The sequence below is a fragment of the Bactrocera neohumeralis genome, chromosome 2, assembly GCF_024586455.1.
Source record: "Bactrocera neohumeralis isolate Rockhampton chromosome 2, APGP_CSIRO_Bneo_wtdbg2-racon-allhic-juicebox.fasta_v2, whole genome shotgun sequence".
Lineage (NCBI taxonomy): Eukaryota > Metazoa > Arthropoda > Insecta > Diptera > Tephritidae > Bactrocera > Bactrocera neohumeralis.
Window position 1 is genome coordinate 67,654,987 of NC_065919.1, and position 23,655 is coordinate 67,678,641.

Here is a 23,655-nt window from a genome sequence, read left to right on the forward strand (position 1 = left end):
ATATTTTTATACCCTGGTCAGTGTATAATAAGTTTGCCACAAATTTCTTATCACCCAGAAAATTCGGAGACCAAACATATAAATGATCAGTGGTATGAGCTGAGTCAATTTGACCATGACTGTCTGTCCGTATGTATACCATATATGTATGTATAAATTGTTCTTTAGTAATTTTGTCCCAATCCTCATCTCCCGAAGAAGTTCTTGCTTAGAAAATTTTTTTATTTGACGGGTATCTTCACGAAGCATAAATTATTATTCAAAGCAACGGTAACGGTAATCTCCGAAGAAATTTGTTCAGATCGGTCTGCTATTTCATATCGCTTACATGCAAACCGACCAATCAAAATCAATATACAAATCTTTATATACCCTTTAATGCTATAAAAATGCAAATGTAAAGGGCATTATAGTTTCGGTGCAGACGAAGTTAACGTTTTTTCTTGTTTTAAATTTACTTCGTAATGTATGGTACAAAATAACTTTACTGGATACGTTTACCGCTTTTGCCACCATACTCATCTTTATTTTTCCGCTATATCAAATTGTTGCTGCCCTTCATTAGCTTGGACACAATCGTTCATCCGAATCGAACTTGATTGTAGTACTCTTGTCGTACTTTTACTGTTGCTGACAATGTTATTTGTATATAAAGTTACCTTCCTACCTATGTATGTATATGTGTACATGGGTACATATGTACATACGTATGTATAAATGTATATAATAATATACATACATATGTATATTGACGAAAACTGTTGATTTGTACCTTAGCCATCTATTTCGCTCTTACTTTTAAGTTATTATTATTTTTTCCCTTTTACTTTTTCTTTTATATAATAATTAATAAAAGCTGAAAATAGAAATGAGTTTTACAAACTTAAATAGAGCTATTTTGTATATACATAGGTTTAAACGAATTTCTTCCACTAGATCTCCATCAATTCAACTAGAGCGCATAGGTATTTTTGTTGTTTTTTTCGTTCATTTTGCGTAATATGTATGCAATTTTCTCCTGTTGCTATCTCCGAATTCGTCTTAACTTTGTAAGTTTGTTAATGGTTTTTCTGTGCACGTTACTTCTTCCCTCAATTTCGGGTTATGAAGTAATTCTTGTCCGTGGGTCATCGATTGCCGAACACCAGTTGAAAGTACGGTGGAAGATTACGCCTTTTTGAAGGTTGCTTTATTTACCGCATTGTAATACATTGTTGTTGCACTTTTGATACATACATACATACAGATGTACATACATACATATATGCATGTGCATGCTTCCGTACAAATATTATTGGGTGTGCTGTAGGCACGAGTCTGCAAATGAATGCAATAAAACTATTCAACTTTACGTACTTATTTTCACATACAGACGTACGATATGTACATACTTTATAAGTATGTAGAAAGTTGTACTATGAGCACTAAAATACGATCTTAGCCCAAGGATCGTTAAACCCACTTTACTACCACACCATAATACGGTTGGTACGTATACCTGCCGGTATATTTTGCATATAGAACTTTGTCTGAGGCAAATTACCTACATACATACTGACACACACATACATACCTACACACGCACTCTATATTCGTAAGTGGAAAAATGCCGGTTTATATATTCGCTTTGCGCGTTTATTTTTGATCGTATTCTCTTTCAATAATTAATTGGTCGCCTGAGTCATAGGCGTGTGAGGAGGCTTTCGTCCAGACAGCAAAATACAGCAGAACATACTTACTTGCATTGTCGATTCCAAACGATTGTGGAATTTGCATACACACATACAATTAGGTCCACACATATACATATATAAACATACTTGTATGTAAATGTTCAAATGAGTTTTATGAAGACGTTTGCACTTGTCTATAGTTTCGCTGCGTATATGTACGTAGTAGTGTTTTTGTAAATTAATTTCGCACAAGTGTCACATAGAACTTAGTTATTTAATTGGCGACAGTTGCTATTTTCGGTTTGCTTCGGCGCGGCGCCGTCTTGAATATTATATGATTATATTGTGTATTTCTGTGCTATGTGTCGGTTTTTAGAAATTATATAAGTTAAAGGGAAAGCAACAGGGCGCCAAACCTGTAAGTACACCGGAACAACATAAATATTTAAAAGTGGTAATAATAAGCAAAACTATTATTTTTTATTTAGTGAAACAGAGCATGAGCTGATTTGGAATGGTTTCAGCTTAACAAACGCTAATACCGAACATGAATTAAAACAAGAAAAAAAATAGTTCGGCTACACCTACATACATACATATGTATGTATATCTTTCACAGTTGTAGCCCTCATAAGCAATTTGTGTGACATAACGTATTTAGAGTATAAAATGTTGTTATATAAATAAATTAAAATTTTGATAAAATGTTATTCCTTTCGTGTTGAAAAGAAATTAAGAGAACTATCAGTTAGAACCTCATTAACAAATATCATAAAATCAAAAAAATCCCTTGTGAATACAGTGAAATCTCTATTTAACGGACATCTCCATTAACCGTGCACATTAACTGGTCCAAATTATTAAAAATAATTTAGCCAGAAGTATTTCACCTTCAATTATTAGAATTTGTTTAAAAAATATTCTGAATGTGTTTTATGGCTTATTTCGATTTTTATGAAATTTATCTTTTCTGAAACTAAAAACAAAAATCATACAAAATTTGTATTAAATAATATATTAAAATCCATAGCTTTCTTTGGTAACTACATACATATCATATGTACATTTGTTTCTACAATCTGTAAACAACAAAAATATTGACCTCATTATTTATGATAACTTCTCCAATCCAGTGATATAATGTCAATTTCCCTATAAAGCAATCGAATCGAAACTAGTTTGATTTCTAAGCTTATAAAACCTAATTACTCACCCTTGATAAGACTTCAATACACAGCTGCACTAACAACAACGGCAACAAAAATAAAATTAATCATACGCATTCACTATCTATATCCTCTGCCTAAAATCATAAACACCATGACGTATGTATATATTTGCGTATAATATTTCTTTATAAAATTTTCTCAAGTAGTCTAGTCAATAAAAAAGAAAAATAAAAGAAAAGTATACATAGCATTCAGTCAGCGCAAGAAAAATACTTAGTTGTCTTATTTTCTCGATTTTATTTCGCGTGCTTTGAAATGAGGTCATTACTCCAAAACATATGTGCATATGTATGTACATACATAAATCAATATGTTATAGTTATGCACTTGCAAATTATTAAGCTCTTGGTTTCTACATACATATGTATATACATATATACATACATGCATATATCATTAGTAACATCAAAGAGCCTAAATGCGGCAGATATTCGTACGATACTTATACAAACATACTTACATATGTATGTGTGTGTCCTTATACTTGGTATACTAAAATGTTTTAGATTTTTGGCTAAAGTTTTGACGCCACAAAAAGAATATTGGCATGTTCTTGTCATTCACATTTCTACATAAATTTTACGATTTTCGATGCCTATATACCATATATGATAGGTAGATATGTACCTTTGGCATTGTAAATTTGTTCTCTATCTAATTTGTATGCACAAAAATAGTTCCTATTACATACATACTTACAATATTTCGCTTTGGTGTGCCATAATACATTTTATGACTATACATACAGGCAATAATATTATATTATATTTCAAGGGCTAAAGCACTTTTGGCTCATAAATTTTCAATTTTTATTCCTTTTATAAATTCTTAAAAATTTGTACGCTTAAGTTCAGAATAAAGCTAATATAATTATTTATATTCACTACTAATACAGTACATATATATAAAAAAAAAAACCATTAAAAAAAGAACAATAGCTGGTGCAACGAAGCTATAATACCCTTCACAGATGTGTTAAAGGTTAGTTAATAAGGAAAAAAGATCTTTTCATAGTCCTTATGCAGATATTGTTTGGTCGGTTTGTATGATTTGTATTGGCTTGTTCGAAGATTATAGTGTTGCCTTTGAGAGTAATCGATGCGATCTAATTCCGTGGAGGTAACTTGTTAAATAAAAACGTTTTCATACAAGAACTTGATCGATCCGTTTGTATGGGCTGAATGATATATTGGTCCGATATCGGCGTTTGCGACAAGTGCTTGGCTTCTTTGGAAGAAAAAGTTGTACGTAAAATTTTAGATCGATACCGCAGAAGCTGAGGTACTGAAATGTCTAAATCGACTCAACGCGCCGCGCTGATCTTTTACATAGTTAGAACAAGGTGGGCTAACATATAATTTTTTTTACATAAAATTTGATTTTATTATTCAACATAACGTGAAATTCCTCATTACGGGCAGTCCTTATACTCAGACACCTCCCATAACCGGACAAATTTCATAAAGACAACGTTTTCATTCATATTTATATACAAAACCAATATCTATAACCGAACATGTTTTCGTTGCAATGACCGAACACGGACTGTACACAAAATGATCACGGCAAATTCACAAATTGACTTGCGCTGGCGCCAACGAAAACTAATGGGATCATTGCCACTCATTCACTTCTGCCTGACGTTGGCTGTTGTTATTGTTGTAGCGGTGAATTCTGCCGAGTTGACAGTCCTTAGACGGATAAAAATCCGATTTCGTTCCGGTTACGTAGACCCGACTGTCGTGGGAACGAATTGACATTGGCTTCCATAAATTAGTTCAGTAGAAATATAATTCTGAGTTCCAGCTTTTGACTCTAAAAATGCATTTTAAACACAGGTTTTTGCCACGCCTGAATCGAAGCGGAATCTCTTCAGATTGCTCTTTGTCCTAAATGCGGCAAAATGTTTGCTTACCCATTACCTCAATCGGCTTACTTCTCTTGCTGAATTCAATCGAAAGTGTTTATTATCATAAGAAAGAACATTTTTTGATTTCAAATATTCGTCATCGCTGAATAAAATTTGGCTCGAAAATGTCGAATCTTCTTGGAACGTAAGCCCTTAAAGCGAAACGATGTCGCTTGGGAAGGTCGAACGGCTGCAGTTCTTGCACAAGCTGCATTTTGTACGCTTTCTATTTACGATCTCGACGTAAATTGCACCAAGTCGAGTTGCTGCGAAGGGCGCCGAATCGACTCTCCATGGCCTTCCTGTACACTCTCAGCTACGGCTGCTATATTTTCTTTACTGTGTGCTATACGAGGTTTATTCGGTCGAATATTAAACAATAATGAATGGGTCCGAAGATGGGTGATGGTGTTGTGAATAGTACGTATGTATATGTATACATATACTCGTTTCTTTCTGTGTGTTACAAGCTTCGTGGTGTTAAAAGCCCTGTTCAGGATATAAAGAATATTTATAAAAGTTTATACATGTATTTAAGTATAACATACATATACTCAACTTGAAAGTAATTTTTCAAAAATTAATATTTAAAAAGATTCTCTAAGCAACTGTACCATAAACTGTTAAGCTCTAGTATTTCAGAACACACATTTCCGGTATCGTTTACAGGCATGCTTAGAATTCTTACACATCACGATCGCCCCAAAGCACCCACCCACTCAACAGCGCATATTTACAGCTTTGAGCAGCTGCGCATTTTATCAACGAATGCGGCGGAAATGCGGCATGCACGAATGTCAAGGCTAACATTTCTATGAAAAATGTTTCCAAATCGTTGCATCAATGTACAAATGTTATTTATTTCGCTGCACAAACTACCGTCCATACATGCATGTCTACATACGTACAAGTGTAAGCATGTTTAGCTATTTTAAAGCTGTGAATTTATAGCGCTCCCTTTGTGCCCACACAACGGATGCCGATGCGCATACACAAATAATACACACATTCATGCATACATACATACATGTATGTAGGTGCATGTGTTGCCATATGCGCGAGCTTATGACCAAGAAGACGACGCAGTTCAACTATTTTCCTCTTGAACACACACGCAAATTACCAGCGTTTTCAGCGCGTGGAGTGCAGTGACAGGTTGAACACACAAACATCCGTATATATATGAGCCTAGTTATAATGCAATGATATTATTTTTCGCATCGTTCAAAGCCCAATGCACCCAGAAATACATGCGAATATAAGCTTATTGTATACATTTCTTTGGTCCCATGTGGGCGCACGCCAGTTGCTGCCTCTTCCGAAAAATATATTATGCCTACACATGCATACATGCAGATGCAATAGAAATATGAAAATAATATATAAATCAAAATTAAAATAATATACATTTTACATATTGCATTTGTACAGTGATGATAATAATGTTCGCAAAATATTTTCCAGAGGTCGTCAAAAGCGATTATTCATGAATATTTGTAAGAGTCGAAAAGAAGAAAAATTACACAATTTTTAATGTCATTTATGAAAGCAAGCGGACTTTCCTAACTGCATTTGTTACTGATATTTTCCCACAAATTCATTTGTAATAAAATGTCTTTTCATCTCTCAACCGACAGCCCCATCTTGTGTCTTAGGAAACATGTTATTTTCCAGAGTTATATTGTCGTCCCTTCAGCACAATGTTTTACGTTGGTTGTTCTTGTTGTAGCGTCAAAAAACGTTCTGCTAATGATTTGGATAAATGCAGCTGAGTTGGCAATCCTTGATCTTAAAAACCCAGGTACATTTCGGTTTCTGTGGCTGAGATCGATTGATTGGTGCTTTTAAACATACAAACCACGGCAGGGGTTTATGTTGTCGTTGTAACGGCAGAACTCTGCCAAGTGGACAGTCCAGCCAGATAAAAAAATTCGGGTCCGTTCCGGTATCGCAGACCCGACCGTCGTGGGAACGAATCAGGCGATTATCTATTCCTTCTACGTATCTACCTAATCCACTGAAAATTGACTAAATTCTATGTCGAACGCAGTCCGTTTGTTATGATACGTTATGTAATACGAGATATGTTATAAAAATTAAGGGAAAATTTGGATCTGGAGAGTGCAATTGTCAATTTTTTTGTTATGTTGATATGCACGTTCCTGAAGTAAGATACAGTTTTCATCTGTACTCAGCTTACTTTGTGTGTAGCAGCCGCATAGGTTAGACATGTTTTTACGAACTTGGCAGTTTTCATTTGTTAAAAGAAATGGATCAAAGAATTTATTCATAATACTTAGCTTTGGCCCAACCTACATATTCGCCAGACGTGACTCCGTGTGACTTTTTCCCATTTGCAAAAATAAAGAGACCCTTAAAGAGCCGTCGTTTTACAAGCATAGATGACATTACACTATGACATTGGTAAAAGAGCATCGCTGAAAGTGCTAAAATCTATCACAAAAGTGATAATCGAGTTTGAGAAGTGTTTCGACGATTGGAGGACCTGATCCAATGTAGGCAAATGAATTAATATTAAAAAAAAACTAAATTTCCCTTTATTTTTTTAACACACCTCGTATTTCAGCTGAAATCTCTTCATTAGAAGCAATGAACATCAAGTGTTATATTGAACTGTAGGTCCGATGGTTCTGATTGTAGCAAACAAAAGTAGACCATATGAAAGGATTGAACTTATAAGGCAAGGTAATAAAATATTATAAAACATCTTGAAAATTTTCAGATTTGGACTATAATCTGTGTCGAATTTCGTAAAGATACCTCGTCAAAAAAAGTTTTCCGGTCTTATGTGGAAAACTTTTTTTGACGAGGTATCTTCATATATTCTATAGAGATTCGATATTGACAGTTAAAACAAATGAGCAGCTTCTTGAGGAGAAAAGGCAAATTATCAAATCGATTTAAAAAAAAAATAAAAATGTCCGCGCCTATACAGACAGACAGACAAACGGACATGGTTAAATCGTCTCATATATACCACATATATTTAATAGGTTCTCCGACCTTTCCTTCTAGGTGTTACAAACTTCTTAGCAAACTTAACCCTGATCAGGGTATAATAAAATAAATAAAAATATATATATTTACCCAAAAAACATTCTAGAGCAGCCCTTATATTTCAAAGCGATATCTTCATCGAAGGGCGAAAAAAGTGAGGTTATGGAACGCTGTCAGAGTACTGTCAATGTTCTGTAACAAAGTCTTGTGATTTAAAAGTTTAGTTTCTGTCAACTGCACATTTTTTAGATGTTTTTTTTTAATTTTAAAAGAACATCATAATTATCTCAGAAATCTATAATGATTGAGTTTACCATACGCGCTAAACGGTAGCGGATAGAACTATTTTTCATAAGCGTTAGAGCTTGTCAGGAATACTTTTACACTGGCAGAGCTTTTACCAAGCAACTGCAATATCTGCTTAAAGTCAACTCAGGCTATATCTTATTCGAGAACTGGATATTATCACAAACTATATCAGACAATCATAACCTCAACATCACTTTGACAATATAATTTTAGGCAAACTAAAATTGCACACCTAAAAATTGTTGTACTGACATATGAACATACAGTTGGCCAACACTGTGAATGCACATCCGTTTCAGCGAATGGAAAATTAATTACTATGTAATGTAGCAGCAGGTGCATGCAACGTGAGACGACAGTTGCTGGCAATTATGAAGAAAATTAACGCTGACAGACATTCAAAATGCCAAACATGCCAAAAACAAAGCGCCACAAGCAATTGTAACAAATGAATTTGTGTTGCAAATGTCAATGCATAGTAATGCATTGTTGTTGTTTTTACTTAATTCATTAATATACCCTGAACAGGTAATATCAAGTTTGCCACAAAGTTTGTAACAGCTAGAAGAAATCGTCGATCCATATCAATTCTTCTTCTTTATTGGTGACAACAGCGTGTCAGCCGTTTCTTTTTTTCAATTTGACGCCAATACGAGATTCCAAGTGTAGCCAGGTACGTCTCCACTTGGTCTTTCCAACGGAGTGGATGTCTTCCTCTTCCTCTGCTTCCCCCGGCGGGTACCGCGCCGAATACTTTCAGAGCTGGAGTTTTTTCGTCCATTCGGACGACATGACCTAACCAGCGTAGCCATTGTCTCTTAACGCGCTGAACTATTTCAATGTTATCGTATAACTCGTACGGCTCATCGCTCCATTTAATGCCAAATTTGCCGTAGTCAATGCGCAAAGAACCATGAATCTTCCGAAGAATCTTTCTCTCGAAAACTCGGTCGACCCACTCGGTCGTTGTTATCGTCCATGCCTCTGCACCATATTAGAATGATAAGTGACTTGTAGAATTTGGTCTTTGTTCGTCAAGAGAGGACTTTACTTCTCAATTGCCTACTCAATTCGAAGTAGCATCTGTTGGCAAGAGTTATTCTGCGTTGGACATTGTTATTGGTGTTAATACTGGTTCCAAGGTGGACGAAATTATCTACGGCTTCGAAGTTATGACTGTCAACCGTGACGAGGAAGCCAAGTCGCGAGTGCGACGACTGTTTATCTGATGACAGGAGATATTTCGTCTTGCCCTCGTTCACTACCAGACCCATTTGCTTCGCTTCATTATGCAGTCTGAAGAAAGCCGTGCTAACGACGCGGTTGTTATGTCCAATGATATCGATGTCATCGGTATACGCCAGTAGCTGTACACTCTTATAAAAGTGTGTGCCTTCTCTATTCATTTCTGCAGCTTGAATTATTTTCTACAGCAGTAGATTGTAGAAGTCGCACGATAGAGAGTCGCCTTGTCCAAAACCTCGTTTGGTATTGATCGGTGCGGAGAGATCGGTATTTCTCAAGAAATTTTGCACACATCTTTCCTCCTCAAGAATTTACTCATTTGTTCTAATCGTCAATATCAGACCACTATGGCATATAACTAGCATACAAACTGAACGATCAAAATCAAGATCTTGAATGAAAAACTTTTTTACTTGTGAAGGGTATTATACATATATAGCTTCGCTGTAACAGAAGTTTTCTCTTGTTTTTAATATTATTTGTCCACTACTGTCTTGATGATGATTTTGGCACATCGTCTGCTGTAAGCCAATTTTTGTTTGTGTGCTTTGCTGCCGCTATCGGAAGTGGCTGTAAAAACCACAGCAATGCGAACGGCGGCTGCGACGCCGCCAGTCATGCACTGGAAACTCCTTCATCAGCGAGACTTTCTAATAGTGACGGCTGCGATTATTGTTTCAGTTGCAGTCAATGTTGTTGCTGTTGTTGTTATTATTGTTGTTATTATGCTAGATACAATAAAATATTGTGATAGTCCAACATGTGGCAATAAACATGTATGCTTGCTGTTTGCCTTGTTGTAGTTGTTGTTGTTACCTGCTGATATTGATATCGTGCGTGGCGCGACTCTATTTGCTGTTGTTGTAGTCATATACATACATATGTATGGGCGAGTTGATTTCCCAACTTTTGGTGGATTCATTCATAGCGGATTGCATGCAGTAAATCAACAGCAGCAACAACAAAAAGAACAATGACAACAACTATTTTGAAGTTTTTTGTTGTAGCAGCAGAATTGCGGATTCATTCTGTTATGCTTGTAATTTTCGTATGTATGAGTTTACACATATTTGTTGTTGTATTCTTTATTAGTTGCAGCAACATAAAGAGCAGCGGCAGTAGCAGCTCTCGTTTATTGCACAAAAGAAGCATAACAAATATGAACACAATGCGCATGCGCCACACATTATCGCACCTCGTCAATATCACACACACACATATATGTATAAATTCACATACACATCAACACTGTTGCAGTTGGCAGCATTGCAACCGCTAGATCGCGCCAAATCCAATCGCATCGCTGCACAGCGCTTTTCCATTGCTCATATACACATGTACATATATGTGTATATCTGTGTGTATGTGTTTGTATGTATTCGCTTTTAACGGTTTAGCTGCAAATACTTGCATGCACCGCACACTCGTCGCGTGGCAGCAGCAGCAGCAATAGCACAGCAGCGTCGTGTGCGCCACATTTTCAATCACTACTCGAGACCGCTTGAGTTCTCCGGCAATAATTCAAAGTGTCTGCGCCGAGCAATGAGTGCCGAAGAACCGAAAAATCATTAATACAAATATTGAAAATTATGAATACTCAATACTCACATGTGTGTGTGTGTGTGTGTTTGTCTAGTGCAACATAAGTGAAGTGCCAAGTGTGATTGCTGGAAGCTCACAATTCGTAAATGGATTAAATATTCGTTTTACACCAATTTTATTATGTTCTGTCAAACACACAAGCAAACGCTCAAACATACTTATGTTCATATTTGGGCGCCGCACGGCCATCGTGTCAATTGAGACTTTATGTAAATTCGCTGCGGCGTGTTACAATAATTCCAAAGTCGTTTCAATGTTAAAATTAATATAAATGAAAATCAGAATTATTTTAAGTGGGCGCTGTTGTTAAACTTGTGCAGTGCATTTGTTGTGATGACATCGTGCGATATAGATTTGCATTTATACATATGTATGTATGTATGTACATGTAAATATTTATAGCCAAAAATCACTAATATACACTGGCCTGTGGTAATTTGAATAAAAATACAACAACAATACATATATTCTATAATTCATTGGTGCGAGCTTTTATTCACATATGTATGTATATGTATGTGTGGGAAAGTGTTTTGAAGACTTGTAGAATGGTATTGTGTTGAAATCCCTAACAAAAAAATTATAAAAATTTAAAGGAAAAATATACATCTGTGTATAAATAACTGTGAATTTACGCATTTGATAAATTTCCTCGTACAAACATCTAAACAATGAAAAATTAAAGGTAAGAAAATGTTTGTTTGAAATGGAAAATTAAGTCTTAGTTAAGAAAACATAAACAAAAGATATTATCCCAATTTCTAGGTCAGAGACTTGCAGCAAGTCAAATCAAATTTTACCCGGACTGTCTAAGAAAAACTTCATTTTTATGTATTTTAAGGGGTTGTAGACAGTTAGAATGTCAAAAAGCACATTTTCCAGAATTTTTTCTGATAAAACCCTAAAATTTATTGATCCAAAAATTTGAACACATCATTTAACTACTTTAAGTGTGAGTATTAGTAAAAATGTTTATTTGGAAAGGAACTACAGCTGTTCTCCTGGAGCTCCTCTCAAAAAAGACGTTTTGCGGTGACCACTATCTCTCTGAACTGGGTCCTGTGAAATTAAAAAACGAAATAGATTTCGTTAAAGTAATGTTAAATTTAGTAATTAATCGAAGGTTTAAGCAAATTAAATTTTTTTGACAAAATGGCGGTTTCTCAAAAACAATCGATTTTTGACCAAAATTTCGGCCTTAAATTGTTTATAAAAAAAATATTTATTGATTAAAAAAAATTGATATTTTTTACCAAAAAATATATTCGTGAAGCTCGTGTTAAAATTTGAGACCCGGCTTAACCGTTTTCGAGTAATGTTGGCACGTTAAAAGTTTAGAATTGCCTCAAGCACTCTGAAACGCCTTGTATCTTCGAAAATATTCACCGGAACGGTATAAAACTTCTGTGTGTATTCTTAAATATATGTACATTAAGAATATAAAATATAAAAAAGATTGATTTTTTGAAAATTCCAACTGTATATAACCCCTTAAAGGTAAAAAAAATATTTGTTTGAAATTGAAAATAAATATTTATTGACACCTTCAAAATAGGCTCTTTTTAAGTTCATACAATCATGAGAACGCTTAAACAAATTTGCCATACACTTGTTACAAACTTTGACTGGGGCGACTTTCAGTGCAAATTTTGGTGTTTTTTTCTGTTTCGCCTCAGATTATGATGGACGACCCGAATGAGGCTATTACTATTCACGATCTTCACCATTTTGTGTCACTCAAACTAGGTTGCCCAAAACATTTCTGCAACATTTTGAATGATATTAACAATTTGAAAGGCATTTTGAAAATATTTCAAAGCAAAATTAAAATATTTCTTTGTTCAAAAATCGAATATTACCACAAGCGCAACCGTCATGTTTATTATAAAAAATATGATTATACTAGATTCCAATTTTTCAAACCGAATTTTGCGAGTTATTCTTATGGCTGATTTGTATTTCTCTTCGATTTAAAATAATGCGAACGTTAAGGTTTTAACCAAGTCATAAGCAGTTTTTTCAATGCTCTTCATTTTTCGCACTTTTTTGTTCAGCCTAAGGCTGTTTCTTCATAATGCTTTATAAAGAAGAATAAAGTTTCTATAGAAGAAAGTGTATTTATATCAGACACTGAAGAAATCGCCTAAGGCTGAACAGAACAGTGAGAAAAATGAAGATCATTTGAAAAAAGTGCTTGTAACTTACTTACATAAACTTAATTGAACGTATAAACCTCGATAAAGAACTCAATGGGCATTGTGATCGCAGTGCGCTTGCGAATTCCGATCCCGCATTCATGAGCATTATAACTGCCGTTGAGATATGGGTTTATGAGTTTGACATGCAAACCACTTAACAATCATTGGAATGGAGGGAAAAAACCAGCCGGAACCAAAACAAAAAATCGTCAAAATCGCTTAAGGTGATGATTATTGTTTTTTTTTTCGATAATCGTGGTCAGACGGTCAATAAGGAGTCCTATTTGGCTGTATTGAGGCGTTTGTGTGAGAACATACGTCGAAAACGGCCGAAATTGTAGAAGAACAATTCATGGATTTTACACGATGATAATACACCATCACATCGAGCCACGATTGTGACCGAATTTAAAGCGAAAAACGCAATGAAAACCATCGATCAACCACCGTATTCACCAGATTTGGCTCCGTGCGATTTTTTCTTGTTTTCCAAACTGAAATTACTGCTCGGGTTGCACAGAGTCCACAGGTATTCAGTCAATGGAAGATATAGAACAAAATTTGCTGAAGAAGCTGAAGATTCCCAAAAAGTTCCTATGAAAAGAGTTTCGGGGACTGGAAGAATCGTTGGCATAAGTGTATTACATCTGCTGGCAATTACTTTGAAGGCAACAAAATAAATATTGATGAATAATTAAATATTTCGCGTTTTATTTACAATTTCTGGGCACGTTTTGTCACAATGTATTTCGTAACGTTTCAACTGCAACTTGTTTCTGGCCACAACTGTTATCAAAACTTTGTAACAATTAGGTTCATAAAGCTCATCCTACCTCTGGAGAGACAACCTATTATTTTTAATACCAAACTTATGTTGTGGGGTTCGCAGGTTTTGGTGTATCCCAGCTAAACTCAGTACGTAATCAGTTGAAGCAATTACTTTCGAAATAATATGTTCCTCAGTTAGTAGTCGAAACAATATCATTATTTATGTAGCTCCATAGCCTTAACACATAACTGTATGTATATAAACGATCTGCTGCCATGCACTGCTTGCAACATATCCCCCCACGCACATCTACGAGAATGGTGTATCGAGTAATTCAATATGTATTATATTTTGTAAGCAAAGTAGAGACAGACAGACAGACAGAACAAAAAATATGCTTTTATGCTTAGATTTAGTTTTGAGTGATATACTATATGATTGCACAGTCACTACAAGAAGTGTTCATTATACTATTTTAAAAATAAGTTGTCTTCTTTTATTTATGCACCCGCGTGTGCACGCATACTTCAAATCTTCTATCTGTGCGCAGCAAACCAACAATAAACTATTGAGATTGACGTGATCCGATAAGTGGTCGTGAAGCACTTGAGAATCCAGTTCGAAATTCTTCAGCGAAATGAAGAAGTCATTGACGTTTCTTCGCTTTAATGAGTGCCAACTATTCATAATTACATGTCGAACAACAACAACAACAACAAAGTGTAAAAATTTGTGTCAAACAAATTATTGTTTGTTTTTATTTTACAACATTTACAACAAATTAAAATATTAAATGTGTGACTAAATGTGTTTTTGGTGGATTTTCAACTTTCTATGTTTTTCTATTTCGTTAACATTTCACTTTCGCTTGCTTGCTTTTGTTTCATATACTTTACACCTATATATATATATATAGTTACATATGTATATATTATATGCATACATATTTACAAACATATTTCGCTTAGAAAAGTGTTTTAGCAAACCAAAAGCGATGAAATTGTCTCTTCGTTCGGAGATGGCATTGATATTCTTTGAAAACTGAACCCGGAGGCGTCTTATGAATATTCCATTTGTCTTTATTTATTTATTGCTTTGTATGAATTGAAGACTGTTATTTTGTTTTTAATAAAATTGAAAACTGTGTAAAATTGTGTGAAAATTAACAATTTAGCGCTTTAATCAAATTTTATAATCGAGTAAAGTAGAGGGAATCATCTCTGGTATTCCAATTCCTATATATTGGGTAGTCGAAAAAGTCTTTTCGTATTTTGTCAATAGATGTCGTTGCAGTCGTATATCTTCAGTGCTAACAATCACATTGTGTCGTACCATATAATCTTGGAAAGGTAAGCTTCATTTAACCAAAAAAAATTAAATTCGGAGAAGTTGAAAAAAAAGTTAGTTGCTCGAACTAGTCATCGAAAATTGGACTCAACGGATGTTCTTTCGAATGATAATAAACATTCCCCAATAAATTTGAAGTTTCTGTGTTTTTTCTTTAAAAAGTCGGGAACCTCGAAATGAATCACCCTGAATGAAATGAAACAGCATCCGAATGTTTTTAGAATGATTCTACGACTTTTGTTTTGGCAAAGATAGGCAACGCATTAGATAAAACCCTAAATTAGCGCTATAGAAAAATCATGTTCTCCGATTGGAGGCAGATGTTATTTTCAGCCTTAGCATGAAGCACCTGAATCGATATGTTTCGTAGTTAAATATAACCCTAAAAAAATTAGTATTAGGTTGTCAAAAAAGTCTTGCGGTATTTTCGCTAGTTGGCGCTGAAAGCGCGTAGTTCTAGTTTTATTCGTCGCATCGGGTCATGCTATATGAAAGCTCATTTCACGCGCTAACACATGTTTGATTGATTGTCAGTTCTTTTAAGTCGTTCGTGAGTTATAGCGTCGCAAACATTGGAGCAAAATAAAGAGAAAATACGGCATATTTAACAGTACTACTACGATTGAAAGGCAAAAATGCATCTCAAACATTCGCCAATAAAAAGTTTGTGTTTTTTATGGGAACCTCGATACAGTTTCCAAAATTTCCACCGCAGCAACGATGGTTTTTAAATGATTTTCGTTCTGGTGTATGAAGATAAAATTATAAACAATAGAAAAGTCTGTCGTCGATTGTAAAATTCCTGAATTCGTTTGTTGCTTCAAATGTTTTCCAGCATCGGTCAAGAAAAGTCTGGGCATAACCATCAAAAATTCATTTAAATTCAATAAAAAAAAATTCATATAAAAATATAACCCAAAAAAAACCCAGTATATTAAATTGACAACATTTCGGACTATTGGTTCGTGTAAATAAAAATTTTAAGTGACGCATTTTTTTTTTCTGGTTTTTTAAATAAAAGTTTATCTTATCTTTTTTAAAACAAATAGATATTTCCTATAAAAAATAGTAATAAAAAATCAGCACGAGTACTAGCTTCTGGAGGAGTTGGCGTTTGGTCGTGTTTTAAATCCTCACGACCGACCATCTTTACGTCATGTAAACCGTGAATGAATGCATCTTTGTCTGCAACTTTTCAATAGATCATGTTGCATATTATATGATTTAAATATAAATCGGTTAGTTTTGGGACGCACCTTGTATGGCAGAGAGCGAATGGATTCATAGCAAAGTCCTAATATTTCTTTCTAGTACAATTTAAAGGAAATAACGGTGTTGCACGTGAAGCCAAAATTAAAGTCAACTGAGCAGAAACAACTCCACCCTCTACATGCCTCGACTAGACATTATTCGTAAAAAGTATCAATAAAGTAGAAGCTTATAATATTAGTTCATTACTCAAATAAGTTTGCCTACACATCACTAATTCCAACCATTGCCTGTTCCTCTATATATGTATATCGCAGATAGTCTGGGCCTCTGAAAAGCATAAAATGAATTTAACAGTTAAACCTCTCTAATATTTATATTTATTTATAGCTTTATGTCTTTGCCTTGATGAGCGATCTATTGTGAATATATGCACAAGTATGTACATACATATCTCCAGGTATAGCACTCTGCCTTCCTACAAGTACTCTCTAATGACACTTTTATGAGCGATGAAGTGATTAGTAGTTTATGTTGTTATTTTTCAAAATTGGGAAGCATTCGAGGGGATTTTGACACAAAAACTGAAACTATCGTGCGGGATAGATATGTAATGTACAGGGGTTCTCAATTGTGTAGGTTCGATGTTGGCATGGCGGAATGTCTGTTTAATCAAGCTGGAGAAATTTACTAGGTCCTTCTTTCAAAACCGGTAACTCAAAAGAAAACCTTGGAAAATATAGTTCTTTCACCAACTTAGAAATTATTTTATAAAAATTATGTTTCTATGCTCTCGTGTCGCACTAATGGTGCGTACTTAATGTAAAAAAAACATTAATGACGTCATAAACTTTGAAAGCCAAAGCGCTTTAAACAATTCTTCTGTATAACTAATGTTTTCTGCGTTGGAAACTGAGAAGGTCCTCAAAGGACGGTTAATCTCAGCCGAAATACCAGGAGTTTTTAAATAAAAAATTTGCGCTTAGGACTCCGCTATCCAATTTCTCAAAAGTTTCAGAAGTCCTCTGTTTCTGGTCTACATAATTCGAATTATGTTTCTTTACCTCCTAAGTCCCGTACTTTTGGCATGAAAATCCTTGTTTGTCGATGATGTTGTGTTTTAAAAAGTATAGGACCGTTCCGTAGTAAATAAACATCAAAAAAACCAACAGTACGTTATACAAGCATCTTGTAAAAACGCATCCCAATTTGTGACTGTCACTCGGTAGGTCGTGAATCTAAATGTCAATCCTAATCGACTTGTAATGTCAAACCTCCTGACAGTTCTAGGCGTTTAAAAATCCAATTCCATACGACTATCGACTAGGATGGTCCAACGAATTGGAAAAGTCATTAAAACAGGCGTCTTAAACTTCTATACCTCTCACAAGATTGACTGAAAATCTATTCTCATCTCATCTACTATCGACTGAGATCTAAAAAATGGAATCGAGGAGTCGACACAAAACATGTCTTAAAACTTGTATATATTTCACAAAGTCGGCCAAACATCTGGCCTTTTTCATCTTCTATCGGCTGAGATCGAAATAAGGCCTACGGAATAGAGGAGGCTTCACAAAAAATGTCTTAAAAACTCCTTTATCTTTTACAAGTTCAGTCGAAAACCTGACTTCATTTCATTTACTATCGACGGGGATGTAAAGGAGGTCCAACGGAGTCGAGAAGTCATCACAAAAAATGTCTTAAAAACTTCTTTATCTCTCACCAGTTCAGTCGAAAATCTGTCATCTTCTATCTACATCCCGCCCTGATTGTGTGGCCCTTTGATACGGTTCTTTTAAGCTATATGATTTCTTCTAGCAAATTTTTTAGCTTTCAGTCATTCGTCGAAATTACTTTGTATGTGTGAATGACTAATGCAAGTGAGCAAGCATAGCTGTAAGTTGCAGCGTAGTGCTCTAGTACTCTTGTACATGCTCGGGGCGCATTCAATTGAAATGAGTCTTCACTAAAACAAAAAGATCAATTGCAAAAGGAGGAATAAATGAACGTGTGAACTCATTTAAAAATAGCCGCAACATACATGCTCACAAACATACTAACCCGTTCTAATGTCGCTCTCTGTTTTCATTACAGTTGCCGTTGCAACGTCGGTGGATATGGAAGATTAGACTGAATTGTGCAGCTAACGCTCGAGAAGCGTGCGTGTGCGTTTGCCCGTATCACCATTTTTTTATTGTTTCTTCAACGAAATTCGACTGAAATTGTTAGAAGCGCGTAAAAATGTTTTCATCGGCGTCCTCGGCACACACACATCGTGGCAATAAGCGAGAGGCCAAATTGAATGCTACAACCGATTTGGATGATGACGATGACGACAGCAGCATCATTGATGACACCGATGTAGATGTAGCCGTCGACGTCGACGTCAATGAGGTGCCCACACAAAAGCCGCATTTTCTAGACGATGCCATGCCGCCACCCGAAATGGTCGCTGACTTCGAACGCGTGCTAAGTTTTGGCGCAAAAATCGATGGTGGCACACATGCGACAGCCGCACCTAGCAGCGGTGAGCAATTGAAAATGGATAAGAAGTATGAGCGCGACGGTGAGATTAGTGACTATGAGTTGGCCGCAAGTGGCTATACAAAGAAAGAGTTCACACAGGACGATAATACGTTGAATCTGCCAAGTGGCATTGGCAAGAGCACATTTTCGAAACCAAAGCATTTCCTCGATGAGAATCCCATACCGCCAGACTACATGTTACTGGCGACCGCCGCTGACCATGACTTGCGGCGCGAGCACCGCAGTCTAGACCGCAATTTCGAGCGACAAGAGGAACAAGAGTCCGCGCTCCTTGCCGGCCAATTGATGAAGAGCAGCAGCAGTAGTGGCGGTGGTGGCCGCAAGAGTTCACTGGATCGCGGCGGTTATAGCGGCGGCGGAGGTCATAGTAATGGCAGTCACAGCGGCAGCATGTCGAGTTCGCGCACTTCACGTGAACGCAACAAGGAGCTTACTTCCTCGTACACATTGTCACGTTTTCTACACAGTGCCGAAACACCGTCGCCACCACCGGCGCTGCAGCGCAGCATACCGAAAGGCGGCGCTTGGATGAGCAACAGTGGCAGCGGCAGTTGCAGCTTTGACAGACTTTATGGCAGCTTGCCAATGGCACATGCCAGCGGCGACGGCACAAGTGGTGTTGGCGACAGCAGCTGCGCGCTAGGGGTCGATGACATTGTCGATGGCGACCGGCTAGGTCCGAAAGTGCAGTGTGTGTACTCGTTGCTCTCGATGTTGGGCTCCAATGACCCGTCGGAGATGTCAAAGAAGTTTCTTGAATTGTCGCGCACGCCAGAAACATGCACTGCGCTGCGACGTGCCGGCTGTGTACCGCTGCTCGTGCAAATGATGCACTCCGATGGCAATGATAGTGTGCGAAAGTGCGCCAGCATGGCACTGCACAACGTGGTACACAGTCATGTGGATGAGAAGACAGCAAGACGTGAAACGAAAGTATTGCGTTTGCTCGAACAGATATTGGATTATTGTAATTTCTTGAAGACGCTGCTGCAGAGCGGTGGCGAAGCTATTGCCGATGACTCCGAACGGCATCCGTTGGCGGCGATATCGTCATTGATGAAGGTGAGCTTCGACGAGGAGCACCGTCATGCTATGTGCGAGCTGGGTGCACTGCAGGCAATACCGAACTTAGTGCATTTAGATCACGCAGTGCACGGACCGAAACCGGAGGATCAGTGTTGCAATTCCTTGCGGCGTTACGCACTAATGGCGCTTACAAATCTCACATTCGGTGATGAACACAACAAGGCTTACTTGTGCAGTCAGAAATTATTCATGGAGGCTTTGGTGGCACAACTGGACTCGGCACCCGACGATTTGCTGCAGGTAACTGCGAGCGTATTACGTAATCTGTCATGGCGTGCCGACAGCAATATGAAGGCTGTGCTGAATGAGATTGGCACGGTGACGGCATTGGCGAGCGCCGCTATGAAAAATAAAAGTGAAAACACGCTCAAGGCGATATTGTCGGCCTTATGGAATCTATCTGCGCATTGCAGCACCAACAAGGCGGAGTTTTGTGCGGTGGATGGCGCGCTCGCCTTTCTCGTTGACATGCTTACCTATGAGGGACCTAGTAAAACTTTGAAGATTATCGAAAATGCCGGTGGCATACTACGTAACGTCTCTAGTCACATCGCAGTGCGCGAACACTACCGACAAATACTACGCGAACGCAATTGTCTATCGATACTGTTGCAGCAACTGAAATCCGAGAGCTTAACGGTGGTGAGCAACTCTTGCGGCACACTGTGGAATCTATCGGCGCGCTGCCCGGAGGATCAAAAATTTCTTTGGGATAACGGTGCAGTACCAATGCTCCGTTCACTGATACACTCCAAACACGCTATGATCTCAGAAGGCAGCGCCTCAGCGCTTAAGAATTTACTCAACTTCCGACCGGCGGTGCAGAGTCAAAATCAGCTGGATCCAATAGCGCGTTCGATGGGTCTACGAAAGCTCCCGACGCTAAATGCGCGCAAACAAAAAGCGTTGCAACAAGAGCTTGGCGGCAAACAGCATGCTGAGACCTGTGACAATTTGGACATCAGTGGAAATGGTGGCATAGCAAAAGAGGATGGTCAACTGCTACAACACACCACTTTGAGTGTCGTAATGCATGCGCATCGTCAGCGTTATGTCGCCGCAGCAGGTAGTGCTGTGCCGCCGGGCACATCAGTGCGACTAACGCGCTCCGCCATGCTAACCAAAAGTGAAAGTCGTGACTCAGTCTTCTCCGCGAAGTCAGATACTGCTTACGAGAACTTGATGCGCTCCCATTCGGCATCAGACGCCAATCGTAAAAAGTTGCCATACAGCGGAGCTGCAGCAGTGACAGTGTATTCGCTAGAAAATGATGCAGAGTCCACAGATGTCGAACAGCCAATCGATTACTCGGCCAAATATTGCGAAAAAGATGCAAAAACGTCGAACGAGCGCGCAACAGAGTCGGCCGCGGGCTGCAGTAACAACACCAATGTCACATATCAGGAAACTGATTTGGATCAGCCGACAGACTTCAGCTTGCGCTATGCCGAACATCAAATTGAAACCGAATTGGACGTGTTACCCTCTGAGCGGGCTAGCCGCAGCAGCAATGTTAATAAAAGAGGTGACGCTGCCGTAAACAATACGGCAGCACCGAATCGCGCACAGACAGCAGTGAACGATGGCAACGAAATACTGCTGATACTCGAGGATACCGTTAAATGTTATCAAACGGAGGATACTCCTTACGTCATATCCAATGCTGCTTCAGTTACGGACATACGTCAAGCGGTCGTCAAGTCTGAAAGCACCGCAACAGCTGAGACTGCGAAACCTGCAGAGAAGCCGAAGAAATACCAAAGAGTACAACAGATGCACAGCAATGTCGGCGCACAGGGCAACACCGCTTATGGATCGGGCTCCTACACACCCGAAAAGCCCATTAACTATTGCGAAGAGGGCACGCCCGGTTATTTTAGTCGTTACGAATCGCTCAGCAGTCTGGATGAATCACCGCCAACACAACAAACTCAGAACAAAGAGGCAAAAGTGTCACATACTAAAACCGCCAGCAACAAGTCAGCCAAAAAACTGAGCAGTGAACTCGATGCTGATTTAAATGCTCACACACCTGTGACGCATGTCAATGCGGCTGTGGTGCAAAGTAGTGGCAATGCCACCACGATGAATTCGGCGCAGGAGACGCCGCTAATGTTTTCGCGTCACAGCTCGATGGATTCGCTGGTCGGGGAAGGTGAGGATGAGATTGGTGTTTGCGATGACAAGAGTTCGGTGGTTAGTGACTTCAGTCGCCTGGCCAGCGGCGTCATTTCACCGTCGGAAATTCCTGACTCACCTACACAGAGCATGCCCCAATCGCCACGTCGTCAGAGCAACGCTGGACAAGTGAACAGCGGCAGCGGGAGTGGCATGGGTGCGTTTCTGCAGGGCATTTCACCGAGGGCTGCCCCACGTGGCTCCGCTGTGGGCATTGCTAGCGCTAGTGCTGGCATCGGGCTGCGCGGTAATGCTGCTGTGGGCGAGGAAACAAAACGACCGCTTCGTAGCGTCTTCGAAGATGATCTGAGCACTTTCAATGTTGAGAATACGCCGGCACAATTCTCGTGCCGCACCAGCCTAAGCAACCTGAGCATACTGGATGATGAAAACAGCCTGCCACCATCGAGGCAACCCATTGAGGGCGAGAACAACACACAGCCCGCTATCGTGTCCGAAGGTTTGTTGAAATTGCTTATGATTACTTATATTGTAACGCATATAACATTCATATATTCTTTACAACAGGTGAAGAAGAGGAGTCGACTAACAACATCGACGACATACTGCTCGCGAATTGCATTAATATGGGTATGAATCGCACAACCATAACAGCTGCCGCGTCCAAGAAATCAATGGCGCGTGCAGCACGCAGCCAAACCGGTGGAGACGCCCAGTTACCCGTCGATGAGCCGAGGCATTACTATACCGAAGATACACCGGCGTTGCTCTCAAAGGTTGGCAGTAATACAAATTTGTCAGCCTTATCCATTTGCTCCAGCAATAATTTGGATGAATTGAAGGAACTACAAGCGCCGGCCACAACTAGCGGTACAACCGATAACCGGCACTCGCTTACTTTGTCCGATGATGTGTCATCAAATGCCTCGGAGAGTGGTGCCACCGGTCAATCATTCGATTTGTTGCAGCAATGCATTGAAGTCGGTATGAAAAAACCGAATACGCAAACGAAGACACACTCAAATCACGCCACTGCGACACAACAGCGACCGTTGCGTCCAACACCAACGGCCGATCCCATAGCCATGTTGCGACGTGGTGGCACCGCATTGCCGCCATATTTGCCTGTCTCAGATGAAATGAGTAAATATTTGGTAGAGGACTCACCTTGCAATTTCTCTGTGGCTTCCGGTCTGTCTAATCTGACTGTAGGCTCTAGTTTAGTGGGACCCGCTGTGACGCTAAAGGGCAGCAATGCGAGGTGAGTTAATAATATTGAAAACAAGAATTCATCGCTACCAAACAACAACAATAACCCGACCGTCGACGATATGATCCGAACTTAGTCTTCATCATTCAAATAAGAGCTCCA

General features: G+C 38.3%; 1 protein-coding gene across 5 annotated transcripts in view; it reads left to right on the forward strand.

The window, feature by feature from the left end:
• Window positions 1–23,655, forward strand: part of LOC126766443 (adenomatous polyposis coli protein) — a 32,858-nt gene that overhangs the window by 962 nt on the left and 8,241 nt on the right. For 3 of the 5 annotated variants that reach the window (XM_050484223.1, XM_050484228.1, XM_050484238.1), the window contains exons 2-3: window positions 18,606–22,782; window positions 22,851–23,544. In XM_050484223.1, coding sequence (XP_050340180.1) covers window positions 18,753–22,782; window positions 22,851–23,544 — 4,724 coding nt within the window. In that variant the 5' untranslated portion in view covers window positions 18,606–18,752. Of the gene's footprint in view, window positions 1–1,992; window positions 2,092–11,583; window positions 11,671–18,605; window positions 22,783–22,850; window positions 23,545–23,655 lie in introns of those variants that run through there. The other 2 variants (XM_050484234.1, XM_050484245.1) reach the window with 2 other exon arrangements.